The following is a 15,641-nucleotide window of genomic DNA, read 5'->3' on the forward strand; positions in this document are numbered from 1 at the left end:
CTCCACAACACCTACCAGAAACACCAACACTCAAACCCTCTCAGGGGATCTTTGGCGTGATCTAATTTCTATAGTGATAGTAGTATGAAGAAATCGAGAGGGGTCATTAAGGTGAGAAGCACATGATAGTTTTCATCAGACAAAATAACATGCAGCTGGACAGACCCGCTTGTTAGTAGAGTTTATATTTAGGAGTTTGAGACCTGCTTGTGTGTTCACAGTATATGCAATTGCAGGTTTGAGTGGACGTTGCAATATTTAAGGCACAAAAAATGCACCTCTTCAGTGACTTCAGGTCAAACACATCAGTTCTCAAAGAGCTGATCATCTGGGAGTTGGGTTTTTGTGTCATACTATTACAAGTTGTTTTTTCTTTGTATAAGTCTGTTTAGTTTAGATAAAATAAATAAACAGTACTCGTGTTTCTGTCTTCCCTGAAACAAAATGATGTCTCACACAAACAAACACCATCTACACTGAACCTAGTGTTTTCTGTAGGCATTTCTTTCCACCACTTCTGGATTATTCCTCCTGCTTTCCCTCGCACATCAATGCAAATCCTACCTCACTGTATGCTGCCATGCTTTGGCTGTAGGGGGATTTAAGCAAGTTAGATTTTGGATTTTTGAAAAGTAGGCTAAATGCAGAAGATATGCATACACATAACAGTTCAAATAAAAACACAAGCCTGATCATTTGAAATACAAGCAATGTTATTTAACACTCTTTATGAGAAATACACATGGAAGTACACATGATACTAGGTGTTTTTAGAGGCAAAGTTTAGTTTTTCTTCAACTTTTCCATTTAGCAGCACATTATTAAGATGAGTCATTTAAAAGACCCTGCTACAATGTGGGTATGCTGACCCTTTTACCTTAAAAGAGTTTAAGAATTAGATGAAAATGGAGGTTTTGTATTTGCATAATATATACTGGAGCATCTTTTTGGGTCATTTCAGTATTAACAAATCTTTTCTAGCTCAATATTGAGCTGCAACATACAATAAGATCTCCACTGTACACTGTATTACAAACACACTTGTAGGTGTGCAACAGATTATAATTAATTCTGAGGACAATGTTATGCTATATACTATAAGCATCCTACTGAAACATTGTATGCAATAATGTCAAGACACACAGGCAAAGGAAGACTACACAATTTAACATTAAGACCATCATGTTACATGTATATAAGCACACTGAAAATCCAACACAAGACTGAATCTCCATAGATACTAGGTTGGTCTCATTTCATTCGATTTCAGAAAGTTTCTGTGTATTTTGTGACGAGCCTAATGCAGAGACATACATTTTCAGCAAAGTAACAGGACAACATCATCTATGAAACTAACGTTACTTTTGTCCAGCGTACTTTCATGTATAAAATCGATTGCTGAGTGCTGTCTTTTCTAACCAAATGTGGAACATCTTAGAAGACATATATAAATCCCCCCCTGGCATTTGACAGTTATAACTGTAAAGCAAATCTTTATGAAACCACTTCCAGTTTCATTCAATGAAAGTCTTTCTAAAATCAGTTTTTTCGAAGAAACAGTAAACATATATTTTCTTTCAGTCTGAAAGAAATGAGAACAGACAGGTAGTATAGTGTTGTTGAATAAGGTGAAGCTGGTTGCAACAGCTGCATTAGGAGCAATAGATGAACCATTAATACACTATTGTAAATGTGTTTACACACAACAATGCTACCAAAACCTTAAATAAAGTATTATATTTGTTATGCATATACTCAAGATACACAACATGGCACACAAACACAATGGAATGACTTTGATATAGTTAGTGTTCTCTCTGGCAAGACGCAAGCTGTCAGCATTTATAATTATGTAAAATTATATCATGGCTTGGATGCAAAAGACATACACAATAATACTTAATATTAGAAACAGAAACAAATATCTTTTAACCCCCCATTCTGCATTATTCACAATAACAAAGTTGTTCGGTTGTGACCCTCAGCAGACTGGAGCATGAATTGTTGATTCATTTGAGATGAAAGAAGCCACTTGGTTTTGTTGGTACGGCGCTCAGCATGTTAGCTTGGTTCTTGTGAGTTATGTGGATCTATAATAAATAAATAAAACATATTGGTGAATGTTGAAATTCCTTTAAAATGAATGAATATCTCATCAGTTAATAATAATAATAACAATAGTCATCAAAATTGGATGTTTTTTATGTCTCAATAACTGTAAGACACCTTGGATAAAATCGATTGCTAAATTCATATAATATTAAAACACTTTCTCCTTGATAACCGTTATCAGAGTTAATATCAGTTTCTTTTATCTGTGCTGCAGGAGCCGTGTGTTTCTGCCACAGGTTTCAAAATAACTCTACAAATAATAACAACCTTGTTGTTCCCTAAATGCTCTAACCACTGGCTTTAATCAGTCCGATATGTTACCGCTTGGCACTGAATTGGATTGGTTTACACTTACAGTACATGGAGGCTGCATCCAGGGCTCCCCATCAATCTGCATGGGCAGGGCTTTGGTTGTCCTGCACACAGGGAACATAGAGAATGATAGATTTAAATATACTTTACCCAAACCATATGTTAAGTGTTTTTCTGTTTACATTAGATGGCATAGAGAGGGAAACAAAATCAGAACATCAGAGAGTAAAATGTAATCAAAAACAGTGGACACTACTTCTTGTAGTTCTTGTTTTATATTGTTAGGTATTCTTGTTATTATTGCCAGTCCCCTGTAGGTAAAAGTGAACAACCTGATGGTGATTTGGGAAGTCTGCGCCAGTCTGTGCCCGGCGCTCTTTATTTTAGTGTAGATCTGTCCCATCTCTATGGCTCCTTCCAGCCCCACCACCTCCAGACGCCTATCACTGATATCTGCATAGTAACACAGATAAACACACACAGATCAAGTTTGTAAAAGATAGACTCAGCATCATAAAACCAGGTTAACGTCACACAAACACACCCACACACAAGATAATGTTTAGAAAAAATAAACGTGGTGATTTAGGAGAGTACAGACCTTGAGAGACTGTTTTAAGAAGTTCAGGGTCAGTGATAACCTCGCTTTGCTCTGCCTTTGGAGCACCGTCAGACTTCTTGGACTCGCCCCAGAGGTTGGAGCCTCCGTGCATGCTGGGTATGTTGAGGACAGCTATGCCCTCCAGAGACATACTGCCCAGATCCAGAGACCTCCCACAGCACTGGGGGAGTAAAAAAAGAAGATGAACAATTTTGTAATTTACAAATATTTCCTTAAAATTGAAATTAAAATGGGTTTTGACAATACAGCATATTGACTGATAGGTATTCTCACCTGAATCATAAGACAATCCTTCAGCTTCTTGCAAGTGGCAGAGATGGTTTCAGAAGTGGCAAACTCCAAATACCAAAGTTTGTTCTTCATTCTTAATTTAAAAAATGTCTTCATGTTAGAGATGATAAAAACCTAAACTCTGCAACATTTTCCAAAGGTCTAAAAATGAACAAAGAATAGATTTCCACCCACAATTTATTGTATTTGATCTCTTTTCTCCAAGGTATCAATCTGGGGTTGTGAGTCAGCATGAGCCAGAGTGCCATTCAAACTTGGCCAAAGCAATTAAAAGAGCAAAGGGAAAGATGAAAGACCAGGACTTGGGAAAGGAGGAAGAAAATAGTTGTGTATTCTTTTATTAAAACCTTGTTTTTCCTGTTTATTGAACTTGGTTTTATTTTTAGCTTAATTTATTTATTTTTCATAACACAACCATCATTGCATAGCTAACTTAATTAGGTTGAGCGAAACCACTTAGAAGTTTGCTGTAGTTGCCACACTGAACAAATGTAAACGTTGACTTTAATTAAATGTATAATGTCAACACATTTCACATAACTGTATACGGTTAGTTGAAAGTAATAATATTTGAACCTTATAGTATTTCAATTTAATGTTATTGCTTTCTACTAACGTCATACAGTCATGTGAAATCTGTTTACGTAATACATTTAATTAAACTCACCGTTTCAGTTTTTTGTTGTTTCTCTACATATGCCTACTAGAGCTTATCTTTGTTATTATGATATTCTGTGCCCCAATGAGGCTGAGTTGCATGGATAAAAAGGGGCACATTTGGCAGAACATTTATGCAAATGAACTCATTAAAATACATGCAAAAAGGAAAGGATACTAGGGGTGTTATTTAATCAGCAGCCGTAAGGGGAACATTTAACCTTTATTGATGTTTAGAGAACTACAATACTTCTTTTTGCCTTATTTTGTGTTTAAATAACGCAGAAGTCGTGCAATGCCTTCGTGAATACTTTCTTTCTACAATTTCAAAACCCTCACCTGCTATTGAATCTCTGCGGGTACTTCTCTCTCATGGAGTGGAAACGATGTGCAATAGAGGCATCCTGTCAAACATATATTTCAAGGGAATATGAAATTTACATTTTTAATGTTGTTATTCCTTCCTGCTTAGGCAGTGACTCACCACTCCAATAGAGAAGTAGTTGTTGATGATCTCATAGGGCACGGGGTCTGCTGCATCCTGGGGGTTGTCTGGTATCACCTGGATGCTCCAGCGGTCCATGGGAACCTGCTCGCTAGCTTCAACCTCCTTCAGGATCTCTCTCAAGTCTGACCCCTCGTAGCCTTTCACAAAAAAAACAGAAGAAGCACAAAGAGTAAGACACAGAGCTCCAACGCTCCAGTGATGTTAAGAGGGAATGTGCTGGGGGTTTTACCTCCTCCCCAGCGCAGACAGCGGGCCAGGTCATTCCCGGTGCCCAGAGGCAGGACAGCTACTGGAGGACGCACCTCTAGGTCTGCTTTGTCTGAAATCAGAGGTACATTTTCTAACTTTAGAGATGGTTACCTTAATTACCTCTCTAAACCCAAAAAGGAACCTGCGTACCTATAGCATCCAGCAGCCACCCAACGGTGCCGTCTCCTCCGCACACCAGGATCCTGTACTGATGCAGATTGCGGAAGAAGTGAAGTCTGAAGAAACAAGCATTTCAAGTTTTTTAACAAAGCTTAAACTCTGCTTATACCAATGTACACTTATAGATCATATCACTTATAAATATGCATAATGACAGTAATTATAACAAATTATTAATAATTTTATAAAAACTTCAAAGGACTGTGATATAACTTCAATCCCTGACATTTTTCATTCATTCATAGTTGTAATACATCATTATCACAGTTATAAATGCAAATATTTTTATGACTATTGACCATTTATGAATGTAATGGTTATAATTCATTCTAAAAATATATTAATGTTTTGAAAAAAAATTGAATTATATTTCACAATGAATCTTAGAAAAAAAGGCCGGATTCAGTTTATTGTTATGAAGTATTATGATACTGGATTTTATAAGTCATTAGTAAATGCGTTATAATGTATTATGATTATTGTTATAAAGCATTATTCATTTTGCTATTGCACTTACATTTATTATGCAATTATCGTGCATTACATGTATATTTATATTAGCATTGAAGACATGGGTGTACATATATACAGTTATGGTGGTGACAGTGTACAGTACCCTGGTGCAGGACCCCCGTTGGAGAGGTTGTACACCTGACGCGGGTTCAGCAGGTACTGAAACTTCCTGAGCACTCTGTGGAAATACAAAGAAGCATGCACACAAATGTCAAGGATTTTCATATTCTAAAAATGAAATGAGAATAACTAGAAACAACGAGAAGCACTAGATGTAAAATAAAATGTCACCATCATATGGTATATTTAAGCGGCTTACCGTTCACCCTGCTTTCCTCCACTTTTTGGGTTCACAAACACCAGCAAAGGGTGCCTGTCTGGAATTGGAACGATCTAAAGAACAATATATGACAGGATATAAGTGTGAACACATGCTTTGAGTGAGGCTACGGTGGTGCAGCGTTCACAATCAAACTTTAATGCAGCATCATGCAAACTCCTGCTGTCTGTTGATTACAGAAGATTTTGAGTTTTTAAAGGAAATAGCTTTGGTTTATACAAAACCACCATTCACCATGACTTCTTTATGTCCTGTCCTGGAGCAATTGGCATCCAAAGATTGTCCTTTGGTTGCCTTCAGCAACAACCCCTTCTGAACATATGGGACAGCAAATATCAAAACATGTACCCCAAAGTTAATATTTCTTTGTTATATGAGTTGCATTAATGTTATCTAAATATTGCTGATGAAGCTCTTACTTTTATTGTATGCCAAATTGTTATTAGTAGTATTTATCTGGGACACAATGAACTTAATCAAAGAGACTACAAAGTTTAACCTGACGAATCACTGAAAGCGGAGATTCTCCCAAAAGCAATGATATGCAGATGGTGGTTTGACCAGACAATTTGAAATAAACCTTACAGAGAAAAAACATGGGTGAACAGTTAGATAAGGAATAAAGTGTCTTAAGAAGATTTAATGACCCAGACCTGCAAGATGTGGCCGTCAGGGGTGACGTTTAACAGGCTGCTGTCCTCCTCCTGTAAAATTAAATTAGATTAAATTACATTATTCAAACAATCACACCCCAAAAAATAAATTAACTGACAATATTCCTAATTCTACTCAGGCCACATTCCTTGTGTCCCTAATTTTACCTTTGAGATGGGGAATATGGCCCACGGAGGCAGTATATGATCTCTTAGTGGCCCACAATCACAGGACGAGACGCCAGAGAAAATACACTCATCGTGACGCTTAAAAAGAGACAACATTTGGCGAGCATAGAAAAAAAAAGAATCTTCTCCAATAATTGTGTGTTTAAAAACGTGCACACTGCTTACCAATTCCTGGCACCACACACAACGCCTCCCGGCTAAAGTTTTGATCTTCTTGTGGCAGACCTGACACTTGTTGGAGTGACAGTCCGCTCTGATCCAGTCGTGGGCCGCGATCTGAGACACAGAGCAGAGGAGACACAGAGTGTTGAGGAAAAGAGGTATATCATTACAACTACTTTTTGAGATTCATTTCAACAGTTTGTTCACTAGAAGTAAATTCCAGGTCAAAAATGATTTCTTTGTTCTCTGTTTCAAATTACCCAGAAGTTGACGGGGAGGATGAAATAATCATTTAAGATGCAGCTTTCTTACAAAGTCTAATAAAAAATATGGAACCCAAGTACTTTAGTGACAGTTTCTCACTTCTAACTAAAGCTAAAGAAATATAGTTACTTCACAAAAGGTAGCTTGACAGATTTGATACTTTCTCGTTTGAACACTGGGTTAAAATATGCAGTGGAATAATATTCCCTCAGACCTTAAACTAGGAATTTATCAGAGAATGTTTTAAAAATAAAAAAATGTTTTAGGATCAAGATAATAAGATTATGATTATCTTGCAATGCAAAGTGTTTTATGTTTTTCTTTCTCATTCCTAAAATAAATCCAATCAATCAATAACGTTTATATATTCTTCGACTCATAATTTCAAGGCAAGTCTGAACATGATGTTAAACTTTTGCTCCAGGACCAACGTGGATGTTCATTATAGCGGTGCCAAACCACAGCCCAGCCCTGAATGACTTCAGGGAAATTATGTGATCCTTATTCTTCTGGAGAATTAGCGCAGAGCACACCCTCCTTATAGCAGCTGTGGAAGTTATGCACAGTGTTAGACGTATCATTTTTGGGAAAACTAAAGACAGGCAGACGTGCACCAACAGATCTAAAACCCCTGGAGCACACTGGCAAATCAAACCTCCGGAAGCAGCTGTCTAAACCGGGCCAGTAAACTGATGAGATGTATTACAGATTTTAAGTTGTGCATGAATGACAATACATCATAAAATAAAATAAACACATAGGCCTATGCTTGTGCAAAATCAGGATATTGAGCAGATTTGCAGTACATTCAAATCATAGTTAGTTGCAGCCCTAAAACAAACATGAATTAAGTATTGTGTTTATCCGCAGTCTGATTTATATTGATGTTGAAAAAAGTATTGAAAGACGGTTTAATATACTGTTGATGAAAAAAAAAAGAAACTAAAATGATCTTTTTTTAATTTAAATGTAAATGAAGAAAAAAAACACCAACAAATCCAACGTAAGTAAATGTTGATGAAGTGTTTGTGTGTGACCTTACACCAATCTCCTTTTTTGATTTCACAAAGGTACGAGAACAGGCTTCAGGATTCTTGTTGGCACATCGACTGTGGACAGTGTACTTGCAACCTGAGGGGAAGAAGAAGAACAATGGTTACAGATGTGACTGAGCTCACATGAAGAAAAAAAATAAGTAACTACTACATTAAGTAAGTAGGATAAGTAATATCATTCTATAGCAAATTGGCCCAATGTGTTTCTCCTCCACTTCACTTGTACTGCGTATACGGTACGTGGCTGCCCCCTGGTGGCGGCGCTGAGCTCTTACAGGTGCAGCAGAGTCCCTGCTTCCCGAGGCCGAGCAGCATGTTCTGACACACGCAGCAGTAGGTCGGCTTGTTAAAGTGCTTCATCCTCCAAATGTGCTGACCGTCCCTCTCTGTCATCTGCAGGTGAGGGGGAGACAGAGATACTAAGTTAGAGAGAACAACAACCCCAGATGATCACACTGTAATAAGAGCAAAAGTGACCAATTTAAGTTGGTTTAACCCGAGCAACACTGAAAAAAGGGGGGCACATTAAGGTGTTTCATGTGGAGTCAAATGTTTGTTCAGTCACCTTCAGTCCAAGCAGAACAAGTAAAGGCACATTGTTCATGCCTCCTTTCACCCATTCCTCCAGAGTGACAGTCCCACTGTCATCCACATCGAACGCTGTCATCATTTCTTTTAGCACCTGTGTAAAATGTAGTTTTCATGATTTTTTTGCAGGGATGGTATTTATTATTTAAAGCTTTAAATCAAAATGAGACTCATACTGGTCTGAGTTCAGTCACATCCCATCCCAGGTAATCAGCAGCTCGCATCATCTGGGTGATTATACGATCCACTTCCTGATGGAGAGAAAACATGGTTTATATTTACAGTACACATGTTTCTCTTTTCCAATGTGCAAGATACTGTTACCTCTGAGTAGTTGTACACCAAAAACAAGCCATTACATTTACAGTGGGGAGAACAAGTATTTGATACAGTATTTGATATATTTTGATATTTAATTTTGCAGGTTCTCCCACATACAAAGCATGCAGAGGTCTGTATTTTTTATCATAGGTACTCTTCAACTGTGAGTGACGGAATCTAAAACTAAAATCCACAAAATCACATTGTATGATTTTTAAGTAATTAATTTGCATTTTACTGCATGACATAAGTATTTGACACATCAGAAAAACAGAACTTAATATTTGGTACAGAAACCTTTGTTTGCAATTACAGAGAGCAGACGTTTCCTGTAGTTCTTGACCAGGTTTGCACACACTGCAGCAGGGATTTTGGCCCACTCCTCCATCCAGATCTTCTCCAGATCCTTCAGGTTTCGGGCTGTCACTGGGCAATACAGACTTTCAGCTCCCTCCAAAGATTTTCTATTGGGTTCAGGTCTGGGAACTGGCTATGCCACTCCAGAACCTTGAGATGCGTCTTACGGAGCCACTCCTTAGTTGCCCTGGCTGTGTGTTTCGGGTCGTTGTCATGCTGGGAGACCCAGCCGAGACCCATCTTTAATGCTCTTACTGAGGGAAGGAGGTTGTTGGCCAAGAGCTCGCAATACATGGCCCCATCCATCCTCCCCTCAATACGGTGCAGTCGTCCTGTCCCCTTTGCAGAAAAGCATCCCCAAAGAATGATGTTTCCACCTCCATGCTTCACGGTTGGGATGGTGTTCTTGGGGTTGTACTCATCCTTGTTCTTCCTCCAAACACGGCGAGTGGAGTTTAGACAAAAAAGCTCTATTTTTGTCTCATCAGACCACATGACCTTTTCCCATTCCTCCTCTGGATCATCCAGATAGTCATTGGCAAACTTCAGACGGGCCAGGACATGCACTGGCTTGAGCAGGGGGACCTTGCGTGCGCTGCAGGATTTTAATCCATGATGGCGTAGTGTGTTACTAATGGTTTTCTTTGAGAGTGTGGTCCCAGCTCTCTTCAGGTCATTGACCAGGTCCTGCCGTGTAGTTCTGGGCTGATCCCTCACCTTCCTCATGATCATTGATGCCCCACGAGGTGAGATCTTGCATGGAGCCCCAGACCGAGGGAGATTGACCGTCATCTTGAACTTCTTCTATTTTCTAATAATTGCGCCAACAGTTGTTGTGTTCTCACCAAGCTGCTTGCCTATTGTCCTGTAGCCCATCCCAGCCTTGTCCAGGTGCAGTTAATACAAGTAATGAGTGGAGAACATGAGGGCTTCTTAAAGAAAAACTAACAGGTCTGTGAGAGCCGGAATTCTTACTGGTTGGTAAGTGATCAAATACTTATGTCATGCAGTAAAATGCAAATGAATTACTTAAAAATCATACAATGGGATTTTCTGGATTTTTGTTTTAGATTCTGTCTCTCACAGTTGAAGAGTACCTATGATAAAAATTACAGACCTCTGCATGATTTGTAAGTGGGAAAACCTGCAAAATCGGCAGTGTATCAAATACTTGTTCTCCCCACTGTAAGTAGATATAATCAACATAATAAAAATGCCTGTTTTGGTAGAGACTGAAGTTTTTGATAAATTGTTGTTGTTTAGTAAAAATATGAGATTGTCATGCGTTTACCCCGTATGTTTCCGCAAATTCGGTAACAAACTTTTAGAAAACATATGTTGGAGGTGGTGCTCATATTTCTTTTGTGCTGCACCTTTATCTGTTAACATTTCAAATTGCTCATAGACTGTATACAGTACGTAAATGGAAAAAAATAACATCTCCACATAATATTCTGTATATTATTATAAAGAAGACCCAATAATCTTACTTTACAGCCATGTGTAAATTAGACTTTTTTTATTTTGCAGAACTAAATTAACACATGTCAACTGTTCTATGTGAATAGTTTGTGTTAGTGATTGTGAATAACTTACAGAGCTGTCCAGGAGTTGGTTGCAGTCTTTATCATAGAGTTTGAAAGTAACTACAAACAAAACAAAGAAAGTCAGTGCTTCAGTCATTGTTTTACCTCTTCAAAATGTAAAAATCAATCAAAATGTACATTAAGTCCAGTTGCATTATATTAAACATGTTGTTAAATGCTCAAAATGAAGATGAAACCCACATTCAAGTTTTTCACGTGGCTGTCCTTCCTCCAGCACTGAAAAGTAACAGGACACGTCACGAAGACAAACCCTGCCTTCAGACAAAGAAATACAGACACCTTTGTTATATTACTGGGGTCTCAAACAGCAAGTATTTGTTTATTTTTTTCTGGATTAAATTTCTAGACTGCAGCTATAAAACTACAAGAGCAAGTATTTAGTCAGATGTTGGTTATTTTGGAACAGGTGCAGAAATCTCAAAAGCTTTTCTACGCCTACGGCTTCATTCCTATGAAGCAGCATAAGAAGATATAAACAAACAGGTGGGCGTCGGACAGTGTCCAACAGAAAATACGCTTTCCTTCTTCCTTTGATTATTTACAGTATGTTATGTAGTACATTACAAGCCACACTCTGAGCTGATGACTGAAGAGCTTTTCCTCTTAACACCTGCTCTATGCGGTTATGTAAAAGGATATAGGGCTTTCAAAATGATTTACCTGCTGCTTTTGGCAGAGAGCACTTATTGGACCCATCCTGATCCATATTTTGAAAATAGTGAAAAAGGCGCTGACAGAAATCTGCAGGGAAGTCATCCAGCTCTAGGTAGGTCTTGAGAAAGAGGGAGAATCCGGCTGCATCCATGCACTGTGAACAGAAATGGAAGGAGACTCTTAGTCAAAACAAATAATGTGTTTGTGTAACATTTATATGTATTGTAAAGCTTCATTTTACTGTAGGTCTATATAATCGCCTTAACATGTCCTATAAAAATGTAACAAGACCTTGGAGTCAGTGTAAATTAATTTACCTAAGATAACACTGTAACCAATACAAAGGTCTCAAAAATGTGAAATGTATCAGTTGAGCCAAAAATATAAAATCCATGTCCTCAATTAAGTGCACACAAAATAGATCCAACTGGTTTTAAAATAAAATGTTCCTTTGTAAAAATCCCTGTTTTCTTTAAATAAAACACAAAATTAAAGTTTTTTCTTTTCAGGAAACTTACTACGAATGTTTAGAACAAATGGCAAGATGCTACCCTGTAAAATAAAGACTACATGTACAGTGATCTTTTGCATGACTGACCTCTCCAAAGCAGTGCTGAGCCATTCGACCCCCGGTGTGAAACTCCTTGATTACATCTTGCACCCTCAAACTGCTGTCTGCAAAGAGAACAACAGAAGGTGAATAAACACATAAATAAAGGACAAACAAAAATAATACCATTAAATTACATATTTCTAATATCAGTCTGTACTTTCTGGCTTTTCTGAACATGACAGATGAAAAAAGAGAAAGGCTTGACCTTAGATTTGAAAGCAACAGCTGGTTACGAATTAAAGGATTGTCCTGCACATTATTTATATGGATACTGAGTTCTAACACAAGGACACATTTGCAAGAGCATCATTATTTATGAAGATGGACGTAATGTATCTTTTCTGAGGTCCAAAGAGGAGCCAGTGTAATTATCCTTTCATCAATTAACCAACAGGGCAAATACCCTCTGCCTCCCCAACGTAACACTAAAAGCCCATTTCAATTCTCTCAAAAACTCTGAGTGTATAGAGAATATTTTTAGACCCGCACAACTTCCAGTTTCCTGCTGACTGCTTCTCTCTATCCACTAATAGTAATTTGAATTCTGGCGCATGCACTTTGGAGTTGTTGTTTGTGTATTTGAGTTATTGCTGAATGATCCCCACAGGATCCATAAGAAGCAATTTCCTGTTGAGGAACTTCCCCAGTCATGTATTTAATGAGTTTTAGTGACTACTGCTGCTTACGCTTTTGTGAATATGGATTGATCTCCCAAAGGAGACATTCTCAAGTTTGAAAGAAGCAAAAAACTCATTAAGGTCTGTGATCCATCAAGTCTAAATGTATAACGTTTATTCATCACACAGGCTCAGGTGTTTCAGCATTTGCCTCTTCTGTGCTGGAAATATAAGCTAAAAGAATAAGAATACATGAGGGTTGTGATTTATTGTGTTTAAGTGTGTACGTGTGAATTTCTCCTCATCAACTATAGTTTAGGTTTTCATGTCTTTCTTTTTTTCCTCCAACTAAATAAGTCACTGACCATTGTGTGGTCACTTCCAAACCCTCAATGTTGGAAGAAGCATTCAGATATTCTTGCTTGACTCTACAGCTTGTAAAAACAGCAGACAGGCATATTATATTATATAAACCTTAATTAAGCAAGAAGGGGAAAAATGCAAAAGTGCTATTGTCTTTTCTAAAATCCAATTCCTTTACTTTTTTGTCCGCTCCCATTTTAATCTTCAAGTTTTTTGTTTTTTATAATGCATGTTTCGGGTGTCTACATTTCAACTGAAATTACGATAAAATAAAGGATTCTAAACTAATTTGCAATAATGTTTCTTCATCAAACAAGTATGTAAATTCACCTAAGTCATTGATCAGTCATCTGAATATGTGTCCTTAAAATATGTCTTCTTATTGTTTTATTATCGGTTCACTCGATAGTTACACTGACCTTCCATGTAGTGCTGCAGCTGGATAAAATCCACTGGAGTCAGAGATCCTTCTGCATCATCAGAGGAGGCCATGTCCAGCAGCTGGCTGAGCAAAGAGAAAACAAGAGGTTGTAGGAGGACACCAACACAAAGCTTTAACTGCAAGAAAAGCCGCCACAAGCAAAGGGGTATACTCTTTTATAAAAAAAAAAAGGTAGGTCCTCCCCACTTTTGGCAGCGAGTGACGCATATGAACTGGTTCGCATGCATTCCTTGGATTGTAAACAGTAGTGATTCAAACACTCCCCTACAAATATACCTATCAACCAAAGTCTGGTTCCAGAGACAGTATCTCTGATAGCTGAGGAATCTTACAAAGATACCAATGAATCATGCACAGTTTAGTTGATACCTTTAGAAACATGCAAATAAGTCCAAGGTTTAAGAGAATATTTGAAAAGATAAGGATCAGCCAACATCAAGTTTCAACAGTAATAACATTCAGGATCAGGCTCTATGTTGAGTGTCAGCACCCAATGACAGGAAACTGCCACCAATAGAATAGGACATTTCATTTAAAACCATCCTGTAAGTGCTGGTAAATGTGTCCAACACATTCTGTGCATACATCTCCTATTAAGCCAAAAAAAACACTTTGTAATATCATTCTAGCTTAATCAGCAACCTACTGTTTAATAGAAATACATCTCATTAAACTCAATCCTTTAAAAGGGGCATCCATCAAACAGGATTATAATGTGAAAGCATCTGACAAACAGCCACGGCTTTTAACTTTGCTGCACAGGTGTTCAGACATCCAGACAGGAAGAGGGCTGAAGCTGAGGGCAAGGCAAGTGTATTTATAATAAGTCAATTGAAGGCTCCTTACCTTCTTCTCTCGTCAGACTTCAGATAAAAAATCTGCCCCCACCGCGGAGCTTCACAGCACAGAACTTTGATGTTTTTGTTGACGGCAGCTGGTGCTAGCGAGTAAACATCTCTGGCGGTATTAGCGGATATAAGAGATTAAGGAATAGGGCGGAGGAGGAGCTTAAATAGAGCCATAATTACTGTAAGTGGCACCGCCTTGCTCGCGTTAGCACACACAAGCGCAATAGCCATGCTCAGGCACGTGCACTTTGATTTCTTTGACCCTGCCAACAAGTCAAATCAATGTGAGCAGTTTTTTTTTTTTTAGGGAGGCTGAGTTACATGGAATATAGAGAACATATGCTGAGGCTAATGTTTTTTTCTGGCTTTCAATCACACTGTAGTTACCATGCTCTGAACATGTGTCGAACTAAATGTATATGTATTTATACCAAAGAAAACAAGGAAAAGGTGACATTTATTGACAGTTTTCTCACAAGATGTCGTACATTTAATATAAGATCAAGAAATCACACGACTGTCATGTACATTAATCACATGTCAATTGTGTTTACTGTGGACCTTTCTTTAAATATACAAAACAAACAAGCCATTATTTGACAACTTAAAGTCTGATTATATCTGTTTCTTGAGTCTTAGTCTAAATGGACCTTGTACATGGGACTGTTTTACACTTAAATATATCCTCCAGATGTGTTTTAGTAATAAAAGTTGGACCCAACCATAGTACATAAGTAAAATCATCCTACCAGTCAACACTGCAAGTCCATGCTTCCTAAGCTCCATCATCACCAGAATCTCATCCAAAAAGCTCAGCAAAGGATGAACTTTCTACAGCAGCTGGAGAAGCTTCGCCTGAAAAAGATGTTGGTGCAATTAGCATAGGTATGCATTCTTATAATAACACATTATTAATCATTTGCTGATTATATTTTGTATTAACAATATGAATCCCTGTAAAATAGTGTCTAAAGTACCATTTCAATAGTAGTAGAGTATAAGGATAAAGAAGCAGGATATGGTAATACCCAAATAAAGTACACCTCAAACGTGTACATAAGTAAAGCACTTGAGTAAATGTAGGCTTTTTGGTTTATTTCTAACACTGTATCTTTAAGTGTATC

At 37.8% G+C, this 15,641-nt stretch overlaps 1 protein-coding gene across 4 annotated transcripts; it reads right to left on the reverse strand.

Annotated features, from left to right (window-relative positions):
- Nucleotides 1-695: 695 nt before the first annotated feature.
- On the reverse strand, nucleotides 696-14,664 carry dgkab (diacylglycerol kinase, alpha b). 4 transcript variants are annotated; one of them, XM_063911509.1, is made up of 25 exons: nucleotides 14,516-14,664; nucleotides 13,647-13,732; nucleotides 12,233-12,309; nucleotides 11,641-11,788; nucleotides 11,161-11,235; nucleotides 10,970-11,019; nucleotides 8,872-8,946; nucleotides 8,673-8,789; nucleotides 8,383-8,500; nucleotides 8,095-8,183; nucleotides 6,792-6,902; nucleotides 6,606-6,704; nucleotides 6,438-6,488; nucleotides 6,019-6,093; nucleotides 5,764-5,837; nucleotides 5,548-5,622; nucleotides 4,902-4,987; nucleotides 4,732-4,821; nucleotides 4,479-4,639; nucleotides 4,334-4,398; nucleotides 3,320-3,410; nucleotides 3,026-3,206; nucleotides 2,757-2,877; nucleotides 2,468-2,528; nucleotides 696-2,090 (listed from the first exon to the last, which is right to left on the reverse strand). In XM_063911509.1, exons 2-25 carry the CDS (start codon nucleotides 13,717-13,719, stop codon nucleotides 2,010-2,012), a joined length of 2,244 nt encoding a protein of 747 aa, XP_063767579.1. In that variant the 5' UTR covers nucleotides 13,720-13,732; nucleotides 14,516-14,664; the 3' UTR covers nucleotides 696-2,009. The 4 variants fall into 4 exon arrangements, with proteins under 4 accessions (XP_063767579.1, XP_063767577.1, XP_063767578.1 ...); XM_063911507.1 differs by having other exon boundaries at nucleotides 6,019-6,096; XM_063911508.1 differs by having other exon boundaries at nucleotides 6,019-6,096; nucleotides 13,647-13,728; nucleotides 14,516-14,648.
- Between the last annotated feature and the right edge of the window lie 977 nt (nucleotides 14,665-15,641).

This window comes from Eleginops maclovinus, chromosome 20, assembly GCF_036324505.1.
Source record: "Eleginops maclovinus isolate JMC-PN-2008 ecotype Puerto Natales chromosome 20, JC_Emac_rtc_rv5, whole genome shotgun sequence".
Taxonomy (NCBI): Eukaryota; Metazoa; Chordata; class Actinopteri; order Perciformes; family Eleginopidae; genus Eleginops; species Eleginops maclovinus.

Coding starts and splice junctions, on each gene's coding strand:
- dgkab (XM_063911507.1), bottom strand. CDS start 13,719: ATGGCCTCCTCTGATGATGCAGAAGGATCTCTGACTCCAGTGGATTTT. Junction 8,501..8,672: donor TTGTTCTGCTTGGACTGAAG/GTGACTGAACAA, acceptor CCTCACCTGCAG/ATGACAGAGAGGGACGGTCA. Junction 4,988..5,547: donor AACGGGGGTCCTGCACCAGG/GTACTGTACACT, acceptor TTGTTTCTTCAG/ACTTCACTTCTTCCGCAATC.